Source organism: Condylostylus longicornis, unplaced genomic scaffold (assembly GCF_029603195.1).
Source record: "Condylostylus longicornis isolate FDR11 unplaced genomic scaffold, ASM2960319v2 ptg000028l, whole genome shotgun sequence".
Lineage (NCBI taxonomy): Eukaryota > Metazoa > Arthropoda > Insecta > Diptera > Dolichopodidae > Condylostylus > Condylostylus longicornis.
In genome coordinates, this window is record NW_026577997.1 from 6,935,249 (window position 1) to 6,949,980 (window position 14,732).

Below are 14,732 nucleotides of genomic sequence, written 5' to 3' on the forward strand. Positions count from 1 at the left end.
TATTTATATATTAAATTTTTATATATATATTAATTTTTTTTTATCAAATTTTTTATTTTAAAACTATAAAAACTTATAATAAAAACAATATAGCGTGATGCTTTATGGCCAAAGGTATTTGATTTATATAAAGAAAACACATAAAATACACACATATGTATACACACACAAAAATGATAATATGTACTAGTAAAACAAAAACTTATAGAGTATAGATTACAAAACAAAGAAAACCTTTACTTTGGTTTTAATAAATAATTTATTATTAAATAAGAAATTGGAGAAGACCTAAAATGAAGAATAAATTAAGAAAAAAGAAATAATAAAATTTTTAATATTTTAACTTTTTTTAAATTTTAAATTTTTTTTACCTTTTTTTTCATAATTTTCTACAATTCCTAATTTTGGCTATTATTTATTTTGTTTATTGAAATGCAAATATCCACTTACTATTATCCATTTAAAATTAAAGAGAAAACAAATGAAATTGTGGTATTTTTTAATTGATATTTTTTTTAAATAAATTTAATGTATTTTGTTGTATAATTTAAAGAACTGTTTTGTCTAATTAAAAAAAAAAAAATTTATTTAAGTGATTCAAATGCTCTCAATATTTTTAATGCTCGAAATTTTAAGTTTCTCTAATTTTATATTGAATATTTCAAACATACATAGACATATGAAATTCTTTAATAAAAAATTTCAGAATTTCAATATTTATTGTGATACGAAAATAATATTTAAAACACATAAATAAAAAAAAAACAAAATAATTTCGGTCAACCAAAATTTATAATTACAAAATAAATTCTTACTAATAATTATTGATTCCATGATTCAATTATAACATACTTATTTTTTAATTTTTTTTTAATTAAATATTTAAATTTTATTAATATTATATAAATAAAAAAAAAAAAATAAAACAAAAAAAAAATTGTGAAAAAAAAAAAGAAAAAACTTTTTAAAAGTCAATTACTAACCGAATAAAAAGTTTCTTTTGATACAAAAAAAAAATTATAAAAAATAAGAAAAACAAAAAATTAATAAATATGATCGATAATAGTTATTTTTTTTAAATTCTTTTTTTTTTTTCGTATATTATTTATAATTATTCCTTTATTTGATATTTTATTTTATTTTCTTGATTAAACTATTATATAGACCTTTGATCGATAGTAGAAAGGGAATAATAAACGAATATAGTAAGTGTAGAAATATTCTCATGATCAAAGATTAAAATGAAATTAAATTGATATTTACAATATTAACAAATATCAAAGAGAGAATTGAATTAAACAAATAACAATGAAAGAAAGAAATAAAAACAAAATAATGTAAATGTAATGAAAACATAACAAAAAAAACATACTAATTATAAGTTATTTTGACAATATTTAAAATATTTTTTATGGAAGTATTAAATTAAAGAAAATTATTTCATTTTATTTGATTAATATGTATTTGTTATTTGAAATTTTAAAAATTATGTTATTCATCTCGATGTATTTGAAATTATATTAGTTTTAACTGGAAATCTCTATAATTTTAATATCATATTAAAATTATAATATCAATAATTTATAATTTATATATTATATTAAATTATGATATTAAAATCTGATCTGATATGTTCGAGTATACATTTAGAATATTTGAAATAGCTTGAAAGGGCTAAAAATTAATGCCATGTATTTGTTGTAAAACTATTAATTTTATTTCATTAATTTAAACATATTATTTTAAATTTAAAATCCAATTTCTAAAATATCTTTACAAATGGATTATGTACACTTTCTAACATTGAATTTTTAGAAATTGGAAAATTTTATTTTTAAATTTATCAAATGATTTATCAAATAAAATCATTTTATTTTCACTATATTAATACTTCCTAAAAAGTAACAAAAAACTGCTAATACTTCATTTTATAACTTATTAATTAAAATTAAAAATTTCTTAAATTGTCGGGTAAATAAGAACACAAAAAATAAAAAAAAATACGAATCGATATTTTATTTAATTATTCGTAAAAAAATTTACGTCTAATTTAATATTAAAATTAAAATTTAAAAAAAAAAAACAAAAGAATAAAATAAAAAAATATTTAAAAAATTGAAAAAAAAATTTCTTTTTTTTCTTAGTCATTAGTGTATTAAAAAAGGAAACAAAAACAAAATCGAAAACACAAATTCTTAGAAACAAACAAAACAAACACACAAAATAGATATAAAAAAAATATAACAAAAAATTTTTTTTAAAAAACAAAAACTTCATCCTCTTTATTGAACTAAAACGCGACACATATTTGAAAAAAAAAAAATAAAAATAAATATTAAATAAATAATAAAAAAAAAAATATTTGTAAACAATTACCAGATTTAATAAAATTTAAATAAAAAAAAAAACAAAAACATAAAGAAAAGAAAAAAAAACAACCGTTGTAGAAACTTAAGTTTTATATTTCTAGTTATAAAAATTATTATTATTAAAATATATAAATAAATATATATAATATATGTATGAAACAAAATTAATTAAAGATCGAAAAAAAAGAAAAAAAAAAAACCTATAAAAATACACAAAACTTGTCTTACATCTATTGGATAATAAATTATATTGAATTATTTAGCAATAAAATTTGTTTTAATTATATATATATATGATTATATATTTTTTATTATTATTATTATTTAAATAATTAATAATTTTAATTTATTAATTTCAGAAAAAATTAATTATTCATTTACCTCAAGTGATTCGCATAGAAGAATGTCGTTGATTACACAGAAACAAGTCAATATAAGTTTTGAGAATACAAGCTTAATTGTTTTAATTAGAATCTTATCACAATATTGTGAGATCATAATAAGGAAAATTTCTTAAATATTTCAGATCATCATAATTATTTAAATAATATGTAGTAGAATTAATTCAAAAGGAAATTTTTATATTTTAAACAAATTTTTGTAGAAAATTAATATTAGACAATTGAATCTTTAACACTAATCATATCAAAGACTTAATATATACCTATTTCTACCATAGCGGGTCAAATGACCCGTTGTGGTAGATATCGGTATACAACAAGAATTACTCAGAATAAACAAAACAAAACAAACAAAAAAAAAATTGTTATAACTGTACACATTAATTACTTAGAAAAAGTCATGAAGTCAAATGTGCAAACGCAATAAAATTATACGTGCATTTTCAATGCAAAAGTTCAAAATGGTTCATTTGCAACCGTTATGGTATGTTCAGTGTTAAATTGATTGCTCTTTAATAGTTAATACTTACCAAATATTATTTTTTCAGTGAATGACAAAAAAAAAAAAAAAACGAAAAAAATTATTAGAATTAGTGATTAAATTCTGGTTCTGTCAAAAATCAATTTCTCTAAATTGACTAATCCTATGTCATATGATAAGATTGTATGATAAGGTTATATGATAAGAAAAATATTGTTATCATATTGTAGCTGAAAAAAATTTTTTTTGGGAGAGTATAAATTTTCAAAACAAATTTTTTTTTTACTATTTTTTTTTTTTGTTTTAATTTCAATTATTAACAATATTTGTATATAATGATTTTTATATATGTATGTATAATAATATTATAATTTATTTTGCAACAATAAGAATTTTATAAAATAAATTTTCATTATATAAGAATAATTAATAATAATAATAATTAACCATTCAAATTTATATATAAAGATCTTTTTTTTTGTTTGTTTTGTTTTGTGTCTTTTTAAAATATTTAAATTACATTTTTTTTATGTTTTTCATTAGAATATAATTTGAATTTTAAATATAATGAAGACAGAAAAAAAATAAACAAAAATAAGTTTATACAAAAAAATTTTTTTTTTGTTTTTGTTTTATATTTTTACAATTATATAATTTGTATTAATAAAGAATATATAAATATAATAATTATTTATTAAATGTTTTTGTATTTTAAAATGTAATGATATATTGTTTTGTTACATGTTTTGTTTATATGAATATTTAATTTATAATAATTTCTAAAAAAAAAAAAAAATTTTTTTATTTAACAAGAATTCAAACTATTTTAAATGTTTTAATAACAAGAATTATTATTTTTTTTTTGTATTTTTTGATTTTAAAATTTTTGTAAATATAGCATTTTTATTGGAATTTTAAAGTTTTGAGAATATATAAATTTCATTATAGCTATATGTTTATATTTTATTTAAGTATTTTTTTTTTTATATATAATAAATTTAATTATAGAAATATTAATGCAATATTCTAAATATTTTCTATTTTTTTTTTTTTTAGGACAGTGCAATGCAAGTTTATTTATAGTGTCAGAGAATCTAGTTAAAAAAAGAAATAATGGAATTTTCTAAAATTAAATTTTTATTTTTAAAAAAATAAAATTTTTCATATACAAAATGAAATGAAGACCATTTATAATATTATTTGCTGCAGTTTTAATCTAAAGATTTACTATATTGTTTTTTTTTTTTATAAATATCTTATATACTAAATTATTGTATTTTTTTTTAAATATTGTAAATAAGTACACTAAGTCCTCGAGATACGACATCTTCTAATACGACATTTCGAATTACGACATGATATAAATTTGGATCATTTTTATTCGGCTTACGACATTGTTCTTAATACGACATTGAAAATTTAAAAAAAAAATTGTTTTTTTTTGACAGATTTTACTGTTTTTTGAATAAAAATCTATACCGAATTTAGTTATAAGATGAGACTAAAGCACATACTTCAACAATGAACTCTTTCTAGTTAAAAATTCTAGTTAGTAGTTAATAATACGAATTGAAGTGATAAAATATCAACTTATTTAGATTTTATTTTATTTATTTTTGTTACATCATTGAATTTTTTTGATTTTGTTATTATATTTTGTTGTTTTTTTTTTCAAACTTTGTTACCTTTTTGTAAAAAAAAAGGTAAATTATTTTATAACATAGTTTGTCTAATTCACTTTTTGTTTCAATATATTTTTTTTCCTCCTCAAACGACAATTCGAGTTACGACATAAATTTCTGGAACCCAAAATGTCGTATCTCGAGGACTTAGTGTACTTTGTAAATTGGAAAACACATTGTTATGTAAAGAAATTATTTTTCAAAATAGTAGAAAATTTTATTACATTTTTATTATTTATTTCTGAAAATGAATGATTCTTTTTAATTTTAATAATGATTTAAGAAAAACTCATGCTAAATTGAAAATTTTTTATAATACATAAGTAATGAATTTTAAAAAATTTTGTTGTTGTGTTAAGTAGTTATTATAAGATGATTTATTTAATAAATAAGATGTTTTATTCTCTTAAAAAACAAAAAAAGAAAAAAACTAAATAATTTCATTCAAAAATTGTTTAATTGGACTTATTTCATTTTTGATATGTATTATCAAATTTTTATATTTTGTTTTGTTATTTTAAAATAGTTTTCTTTTTTCTTTTTAAATAATTATTATGTATGAGATGCTTTATTATATCACATTCAATTTGAATTTTTATTGTACAAATAATTGTGATTTTATTATACAATTTATGCAATATGTTATTTTTAAAGAATCATTTTTTTTAGCTATGCACTGTCTTAAAACATAATTAGATTAAATATTATTATATGTATAATTATTTTAATTTAATTTTAAATTAAATTGAAAAAAAAAAATAAAATTCTTATTAATAAATCTACAAAGAATAATTAGATTGACAAATATAGAGATAATGAAAGGAGAATTTTTTTTTTTGAAAAACTAATAAAAGCTTTAATAATTATCATATTAATATAATTTTAATAAGTAACAATAGAAAAACGGAAGAAGTAAGTAAAAAAATATTTAGAATTGTGTCGGAAAATTAATTTCGATTGCATATTTTATGTATGGAATCAAAGGAGTTTTTCAAAAATCTAGCGCTGAATTTAATTTGAACTTTAATTTAATTTTAAGCTTCAAATTGTTATAGCATTAAAAACCAAATTTTTAAAAAATCTCACAAGTTTGGGATCATAATGTTAATAAGTGTTACTGCGAGGCAATTGTTCAAATTAAGAAAAATTGCTTTATAGACATTTAATCTACATTTATAAAAATTCAAACATTATAAACACTTACTGATTCACGATCTTCTGAAACATGATTCAACGAAATAGAATTTTCCGGTACAATTGATTGATTAATAAATTGGAATTTGTTGGAGGCCCATTTTATACAGAAAAAATTTCACATTACATTTAATTTTTTTTTTTTTAAATTACTTATAATAACCTTCAGTCATTATTTGAGGCAAACATTTAATTTTTTTTTTTTCTGTTTTTTACTTTTTTTTTTTTGAATTATTGAATATAATAAATTTAAATGAAAATTAAAATATTCAGTCTTTAATAATATTATTTCTAATATAATATTTTTATGATTGAAGTGCAATTTTTTATTAAAAAAGAAAAATTAAAAAAGAACATTTAAAATAATTGTTAAAATTGTATGTATGTATGTTTTTTGTTCTTCTAGTTTAATAGCTGTTGTTTTTTTGTTAATGTTATTAAAAAATGAAAATATTAATTTAAATTTAAATTAATTTACAAAGTGTGCATTTAAAATATAATTAATGTAGTCTCAAAAAATTCATTCTTATTATTTTTAATACCATTTCTTTCCATTAAATACGGTTTAAAGAACTTGTTTTTTAATGTTCGAAAAACACTTTGTCTTAGTTATAATTTTCTTTTCATTTTATAAGTATGTATAGGCATAAATAAAATTTTTGTGTGAATATAATAAATTGTAATTATAAATATAGAGTTATTCACAATACTGCGGGATTAAGAAACAGAAACGAAACTAAGTAATTTTTCATATTTAACTCTCAAAATCTACTTTATTACGTTGTATAGCCAATAATATGTCATATATTGTTAACTTGGTTTTCGTTTCACTATCTTAATCTTGTAGAATTGAAAATATTTCTTAAGGAACAAAAAAATATATGTATATTAATTAAGTACATTAATATATGTAATTGAATAATTAATTTATGTGTATTTGTCATTATTTAAATAAGGATTTTTACTATATTAAATTTAAGAAATAAAAATTAATTTAAGAATTTAAAATCTAATCAAAATTTAAAGGATTAAATGTTCCATCTGAAAGAGGATTAGCAAATAAACTGCTATTGCTACGATATTTCCAATTCTCTGAATTGATTAAATATTCTCTAAAAAAATGAAATTAAAATTTAAATTATAACATATATATGTATATATAATATATATTATGATATATATATATATCTTTTTAATTTACCTATTGTCTTTTAATTTATTAACCCATTCTGTACGAATATCCTCTAAATGATATGAATTTCCTCCATATTCAATTGGAAATAATTCTTTTGGTACATAATCATATATCGTTAGAGAATTTGGTTGATGAAATCTTATCTAAATATTAAATACATAGATATATATAAATAAATTTCGGAATATTAAATTATTGAAATATTTATTTTAATAACATTTTAATTACCTTTTTATAGAGATCATTTCTTATGAATGGCTTTAAAATAGCCATTATTTTATCTATAAATACTGGACAATTTAATAAATGTATTTCCTTCAATTTAACTGTTATTGCCTCTTGTAAATATTTAAAGAGAGCACGTATTGCTGTTATATTAGCACTTTTAACATGTTTCAATGAGCAACCATCCATATCAAATATTGTTATTTCATGATTACCAGTTGCACCCGGTATAATACAACGAACATCAAAAAACATTATAAAAATTTTTAAAGCCATTGTAAAACGAAACTGTTATAAAAGATAATATAAAATAAAATTATAATAAAGTGTAATAAATTATTGTATAATATAATAAAATTACTTAATTTACCTTACTGGGATCACCATTCATTAGTTTATAAAGTGTTACTTGGTCACCATTATTTGTTTTTTCAGGGAATAATACCATTGCCCTTAAAAATTATATAAATTAAAAATTTTTTAATTAATATTGTTAAAAAACAAAATATTACTCGGATTCTAATTGTTGTTTAATTTCAATACTATCAGGATCACGATCTATAAATATTTGTGGATAACTGCTACGTAATTTATAACTATTAACGATTAGAATTTTAGCTGATTCAACATTATGATCACAGCAATGTAGAAAATTTTTTAATAAATTTTCTTCTAAAAATTTTAATTTTTTAATTATTAATATACTTGAATGTTAAAATACAATTATTGTATTTGCTTACCTATTAATGGTAGTGAAGTGTTATTTTTGACGAATTCCTTAAGAATACCATATTTTTCATCTTCATTTGATATACGTTCAGACATGATTCTTAGAATTTATTTTTTATTTTTTATATAGCTATACAAAATTTTAACCCAAAAAAAAAAAAAAACGAATTTGCATAAGTTTATAAATTGCTCTTCGATATTAAATATTAGCGGTGATTCTATAAAGGTGTGTGTGTAGATTAATAGATCCTACTAGAAAATAGTATTTTTATATTTTGGGTTGTGCAAATTTTATGCTGAAATATTGTAATAGAAAAAAAAAATTAATAAGATTAGATAATTGAAAAAATGTTAATGATTATTTTACAAACAGTTTTTAGTAGAAAATGTAGAATTTTAATCGTAACTCAAGTCTTTTTCTAAAAACAGTAGTTATAGTTGAAAATTCATGCTAGATAGCAAGTTCGTGCAATACAAAAAATTCGAAATAAGTTTCTGTTCATTTTACAATTTCTTACTTCATAATTATTTTTCAAACGTTCTTCGTAATGTAAAACTAGCAAAATATTTACTTACATAATAATTTTTAAACAGTGATCAATTAACGACCACGCTTCTAGTCAGAACTATTAAAGAACTAAAATATAAATCAGTCAAAAATGCCTTATTTGAGTTAAGTTCAATGTTTCATTAAAATATTGTAATATAGCGCCCTTATGACAAAAAATGTTATAACTCAAAAAAATTAATTTCGAAAAATTACAAGAATTTTTGCTGTTTTCAGTGAAATGTAAAAATAGTGTAAAATTACTAAATTGGTGTTCGTGATCAAAATGATGAAATTTTAAGCATTTCTTATAAATTTTTTTTCTTAGTTTATAGGTAAATATTTGTAAATCTAAATGACCTTATAGAATCTGAGAAATTTAATTTTTTGAGTTGTTACACTTTCGTCTTCAGGGTGCAGATTTTACTAAAAATCTTATCATAAAAGATTAATTTTATATGATTAACATTAGCGATTAACCAAGTTATAAAATGTAAAAATTATTACCTATAGAGAAATTTATTAAGAAATTTTTTAGTATTTTGATAATAGACCTTGAAACTAATTGCAATATAGAAATAAATTTTTATATTGATATTTTTATAAGCAATATTCTACGAGTATTACTTGAAACCCTTGAGACCCTATCTATTGAAATTTATTACAATAATTAAAATTTATCTTTTGATCTTTTGTAAATTGTTACTATTTTTTAAAATTATCTGTAAGGGAATTAAATATTTGACCAATATAATCGTGAATATAAAATGAATTCAACTTTTCAATTTACATAGAATAAATTAAATATATCTTGAAATATTTTCGTTGTAGTTATTCCAATTCATTATTCGGTAGAAAATTTAGTATGACAATAAATTTGTAGGAATTTTTTTTTTTATACAATTTTTATAAAAATATTATTGAAAATGTGATTTTAATAAATTTATTTGGTTTGTGTTAAAGTATCAATTTTTAAAAGAAATATTTTTTAAATTTTCTTTGTGGTTTAAATAAAAGTCCGTACATTATGGTATTTTAATTAATTTGAATTGAAGAACAATAGAAAATATAATTGTGCAAGAACAAAATTTTAGATAATTTTCAGATTTCACAGTAAAAAATTTATACAATGACCGAGAATTATTTTGTATTCGAATTTGACTGGTGTACAATGCTAATTTTTAATTAATCAAAATTCTTTTTCCCCTGATTTACAAAATTATATACATAAAAGAGATATATTTACATACACATGTACTTTAAAGAATAATTAATTTATAACAAAGACTATAATATAAAAATAGTACAAAGAATGAAATTTTCATTTTAATATTATAGTAAACAATAAGGTTTGTGTTGCCTTTTTTTATTTATTAGTTAAATTTATTAGTAAATCAAGATTCTGATTGTTTCTTTTATTTCTTATTGTGGTCGCACCCCCTCCCCCGCTCCAAGAGGAATTATTTTTTTTTTATAAAATTGTCCCATCTTACCGCTGCCGAGAGATTATACCACGTTACATGGAAAACCTCGTATATTAAATTTTTGAAAGAAAAACTATTTTAATATTAAAAATTGCCAATTAAATACGGCAAGTAATTGTTATACATTTCTTATATTTTCATGTATAATATTATATGGTCACTTAATGAATTGCCTATTTTAAGTATATATAATTATGTATATATAATTAAAGAAATGCTTTATAATTATATTAATTGTAAATTCATACTATATTCAAAATAATTTTCAGTAAATTTTATGTAAAGAAAAACAATGATTTTATGATTTAGTTACATTTTAATTAATATTGATTCTCAAAATTTTTATATTATGTAGATAAACGTATACCCATATTATTTAAATTAATTGCGAACAAAACTCTACTATAGATACATACTACAATTGAATAATAATATAATCATACAAATTGTATGATCAAAATATAACCGTGTAGAATGTTATTAATTCCAAAAAATAATTTTTCACATTCTATACTTATTATATGATATAATAAATATAAAAAAATACAGTACAATCACTCATATTTAAATTAAACAAAAGAACTGTTATACATATATAATTTTTATATAACAATTTGTTTTCGAATTTTAAAAATATATATTTTCTTAAATTAAGAAGATTTCATTTTTAATTAACCCTTATTTTATTAAATCTTATATAAATCTCGAAATTTCATTATTTTCCTCAACTATATATATGATATATATGTAGATATATATACCATCTTTTGATTTTTGACCTTCGAAATAAAATTTATTATATTTTTGTATAATATTATTGTTATTACGTAGACGAAGTTAATTTAATCTTATATATTTAATATATTTGCATGAATGACTATAGTAGAATGGGGTATAATAGAAAAAATTCATGCCCTATATTTTTTGATTCCCATATATCTAGTTCCCACAAACACAGAAATCAAAACATAGAAAGTATTATAATTACTAAATATAATTTTCAAATTGTTATAAAAAAAAAATTTTCATAAATTTGCTAAGAGGATATCAAGGAAGTTGGAAAAACAAGAGGGCATAGTAAGAAAATTTGCATTTATTTTCAAGGAAAATTGAATATTACAGTAAATTTATTCATTATATATAGATTTTCTCATACCCGGGTTATTTACTGTGTATATATATGTATATACATTTAAGTGTATATATATGAAAGAAAATTTTTTTCAATTCTGGAATTTTTATTTTAAAATCAACTCTAAATTATTAGAAAAATATTTAATTAAGATTTTCTATTATTACCGATTAAAATTCTATTAAAGAAATTTATGAAAATTTTACAAGAAATAAGAAAAATGAAATTAATTTTTTTTTGCTTACCCATGCTCCTTTTTTTTATTATTTTTATTTTTTTGATTTTATATCACATTTTCCATTATAAATGGTGGTGGTTTTCCACTACTCTGTAAGATTACAAAATTATTAAGAAAAATTTTTTTTTTTGGCAATTTTCTTTAAAAATTGAAAATTTAATTTTGTTTTGGAAAAACACGTTTTTATGTTAAAATTTGCTGTATTTTTTTGGCACAGAAAAAAACGCCAAATGAACTCAAAATTTTTTGTATTTTATTTTTTTTTCTTTTATTAATTTTTTTTTTTTACATTAAAAGACAACACCATTTATTATTTACCTATTTGATGGTGATTCCCTTAATGTTTTTGTCCGTCAAAGTCTGTGAATTTTCTACAAAAAAAACAGAAACAGAAAAAAAAAAGCAAAAGAAATGGGAGAGTATTAAAAATTTGTGAGAAAAATAAAAGCTTTTTAACATACGACGAGCATAAAAGCCAGCTGAATTCAACGTGCGTTCTTCTATACGCACATTATACTCGTCAGTATATTTATGTAACTAACGTATATATAAAATTTTATATTTATGTATGTACATAATACAAGTAATGCTTTAAATCAGTATCAGAGTTTCGAACCTTTTCAAATCTTGAATTTAGATTTTTAGAATAGGATTTTAATTATGGAAAATAATTTGCATGAAAGGCATTAAATGTTAATCAAAAATCCTAATAAAAGACCTGATTTAGTGTTGTCGCCTTTGTACTTCAATTGATACCTTTATATAGATTTTAACAAATGGATATGTTTAAATGGTGTCAAAATGAATTCAAGTTTAACTGAAAAAGGCTGCAAAAATCCATGATCCTTTTATATTTCTATAATGGAGAAGGAAAATCATCAAAATCCACAAAGATTGCTGAAAAGACAATTAAATAGTATAAGAACAAAACGATAGCCTTAAATCAAGGTGGCTCGTTGATTAGATGCCATAAGAAATTTACTAAACAAAATTTGGTAATTCAAGATATTTTTTTATTCATTTAATAATTCGGAGCACAGTCTGTAAAATAAAAATGAAATTATTGCAAAGCTTTTTCTTCATTTTTGGAGAGTTTTATGTAGAATACAATATAAAAAGAAAATTTTTTTCTTTTGCATAACAAAACAATATTGTAACAAAATATAAACATTGGAGAAAGGGAGAGAAATTATCTATGCGGGAGAGAGAGAGAGTGAGAGAAATTCTATACCAATAATAGAAGAAAATGAGTTTGAGTGCAAATGCACTTAATTATAAAAGAAAACTTTTATATTAGAATTTTTATTATTATAAATAACGTTTTGAACGTCATTAATTTATTTTTAAAATTAAAATAAAAAATGCAAAAAAAAAAATATGCAATGCCTACATTTAATTAAAAATTTATAATTGAATTTTAAAATGTTTGAAAGAAAAATGTTTTCATGTTTAACTTACCACTATTTTTTATTTAGAATATACAAAAATTGTGTAGCTTGTGAATTTAAAATTTTGTTATATGTAATATAGCCTTCGAATTCATTTAAAATTTAACTTAGACGCTATATCGTTTTCGATAATTTATTTTGCACTTAGTTTTGGGAGAGTATACTTGGCGTTTTTCCACTCTTTTATATCATACTGACACACATTTTTATTTTTGGATAATTTTCAATTTTGTTTTTTGTATGTTTTATGTAACTAAAAAATAATGTCTTTAGGTTATTGAGTGATGGATGTAAGGAAGAGAAGTGTAGAGAAGAGAAGAAAGAGTAAAGAGATGTAGAAATGGGGGCAAATGATAGATTGACCTTCGAGTAAAATTGAATTTTTTTTTTTATTTAGAAGTAGAAAAAAAAATTAAAAAAGCTTTTTAATGTTTTTCTTTTTCATTTTTTTTAAATTTTACTTTTTAAATATCGTAAAAATTTTCTTGTGTTCTTGTGTATATTATTATTTTGAATTTTTATCGTATATTCTTTAATAATATTTATTGTAAATATTTCATTGACCGAGAACATTATTTTGTTAAGAGCAAATTGACTTTTTAAGGGTAATTGAACTTAACTTTGTTTTTTAATTTTTTTTGTCTCTTTTTATATTTAAAAGAACATTGAATTATGAACAAGAAATGTGTTATACGAAATAAAATTTTTCAACTAAAAATAAATAGAAAATTATTATTATTGTTATATTAAAGAAATTTTTATGAAATTACATGTGGGAGCAATAAAATATTAAAAGTTCCTTTGAGGATTATAGATTTTTGTTGCTTATATTGAGTGCATTTGTACAAGTATACAAGAATTGTAAAATGTAAAATTATTTATTTTTTATTTGATTGCATTATGTAAATTAAATGTTATATTAAAAAGTAGATATAAAAGTAATAAAATTAAAGTAGAATTAAATTAAAATTTATAAAAGTATAGTATAAACTTTATAATTTTAATGGAATTTTAAGGGTATTTTAACGGTATAGCCTGTATATGTATTAAAATATGGTCTATATATAGGTGTTATCCCTGTAATATAAAAATATGAAGAACATTTTTATAGTATATTAAGTTTATTGAAATGATAATAAAAATTTTAGATGTAGCAAGTTTTAGCATTTTATAGTTTTTATAATGGGTTATTCTCATTTATTTCAAGAAGTCTTAATAAAATAAAACTAAATTGCATTTATAATGTATATGTAGATTATAAATAAATTGAAATATGAATTAATTTTATTGTGATCCTGTAAATAATACAAAATCAATTTCGATTAAAATGCTTCATCATTTCAGAGAATAATCGCTCTGGTAGTTGTCCTTTTCGTTATTTATCAGGAACAATATTGAGTAATTGATTTAAATCGCTATTAACAAATACGGTAGATGGTCTGACCTGGACGTTATTCATTATATTTTAAAGTAGGTATATACATATAATTAGATTTTAAGTATTTTTTTTTAAATAAAATTTAATCAGATAATTTCGTGTAATTAAAATAATTATTTACAGGGTTGTTGGCGTAAGTTTGGAGCTATTGAATATTAAAAGTGAAAAC

General features: G+C 19.4%; 1 protein-coding gene across 1 annotated transcript; it reads right to left on the reverse strand.

The window, feature by feature from the left end:
* Nucleotides 1–5,938: 5,938 nt before the first annotated feature.
* LOC129607694 (alpha-tocopherol transfer protein-like) lies at nucleotides 5,939–12,048 on the reverse strand. Its single transcript, XM_055518853.1, has 8 exons — nucleotides 11,996–12,048; nucleotides 11,685–11,767; nucleotides 8,288–8,572; nucleotides 8,060–8,219; nucleotides 7,918–7,999; nucleotides 7,551–7,835; nucleotides 7,329–7,465; nucleotides 5,939–7,239 (listed from the first exon to the last, which is right to left on the reverse strand). The coding sequence occupies exons 3-8, from the start codon at nucleotides 8,370–8,372 to the stop codon at nucleotides 7,137–7,139; spliced, it is 852 nt and encodes a 283-aa protein (XP_055374828.1). The 5' UTR covers nucleotides 8,373–8,572; nucleotides 11,685–11,767; nucleotides 11,996–12,048; the 3' UTR covers nucleotides 5,939–7,136.
* Nucleotides 12,049–14,732: the final 2,684 nt, after the last annotated feature.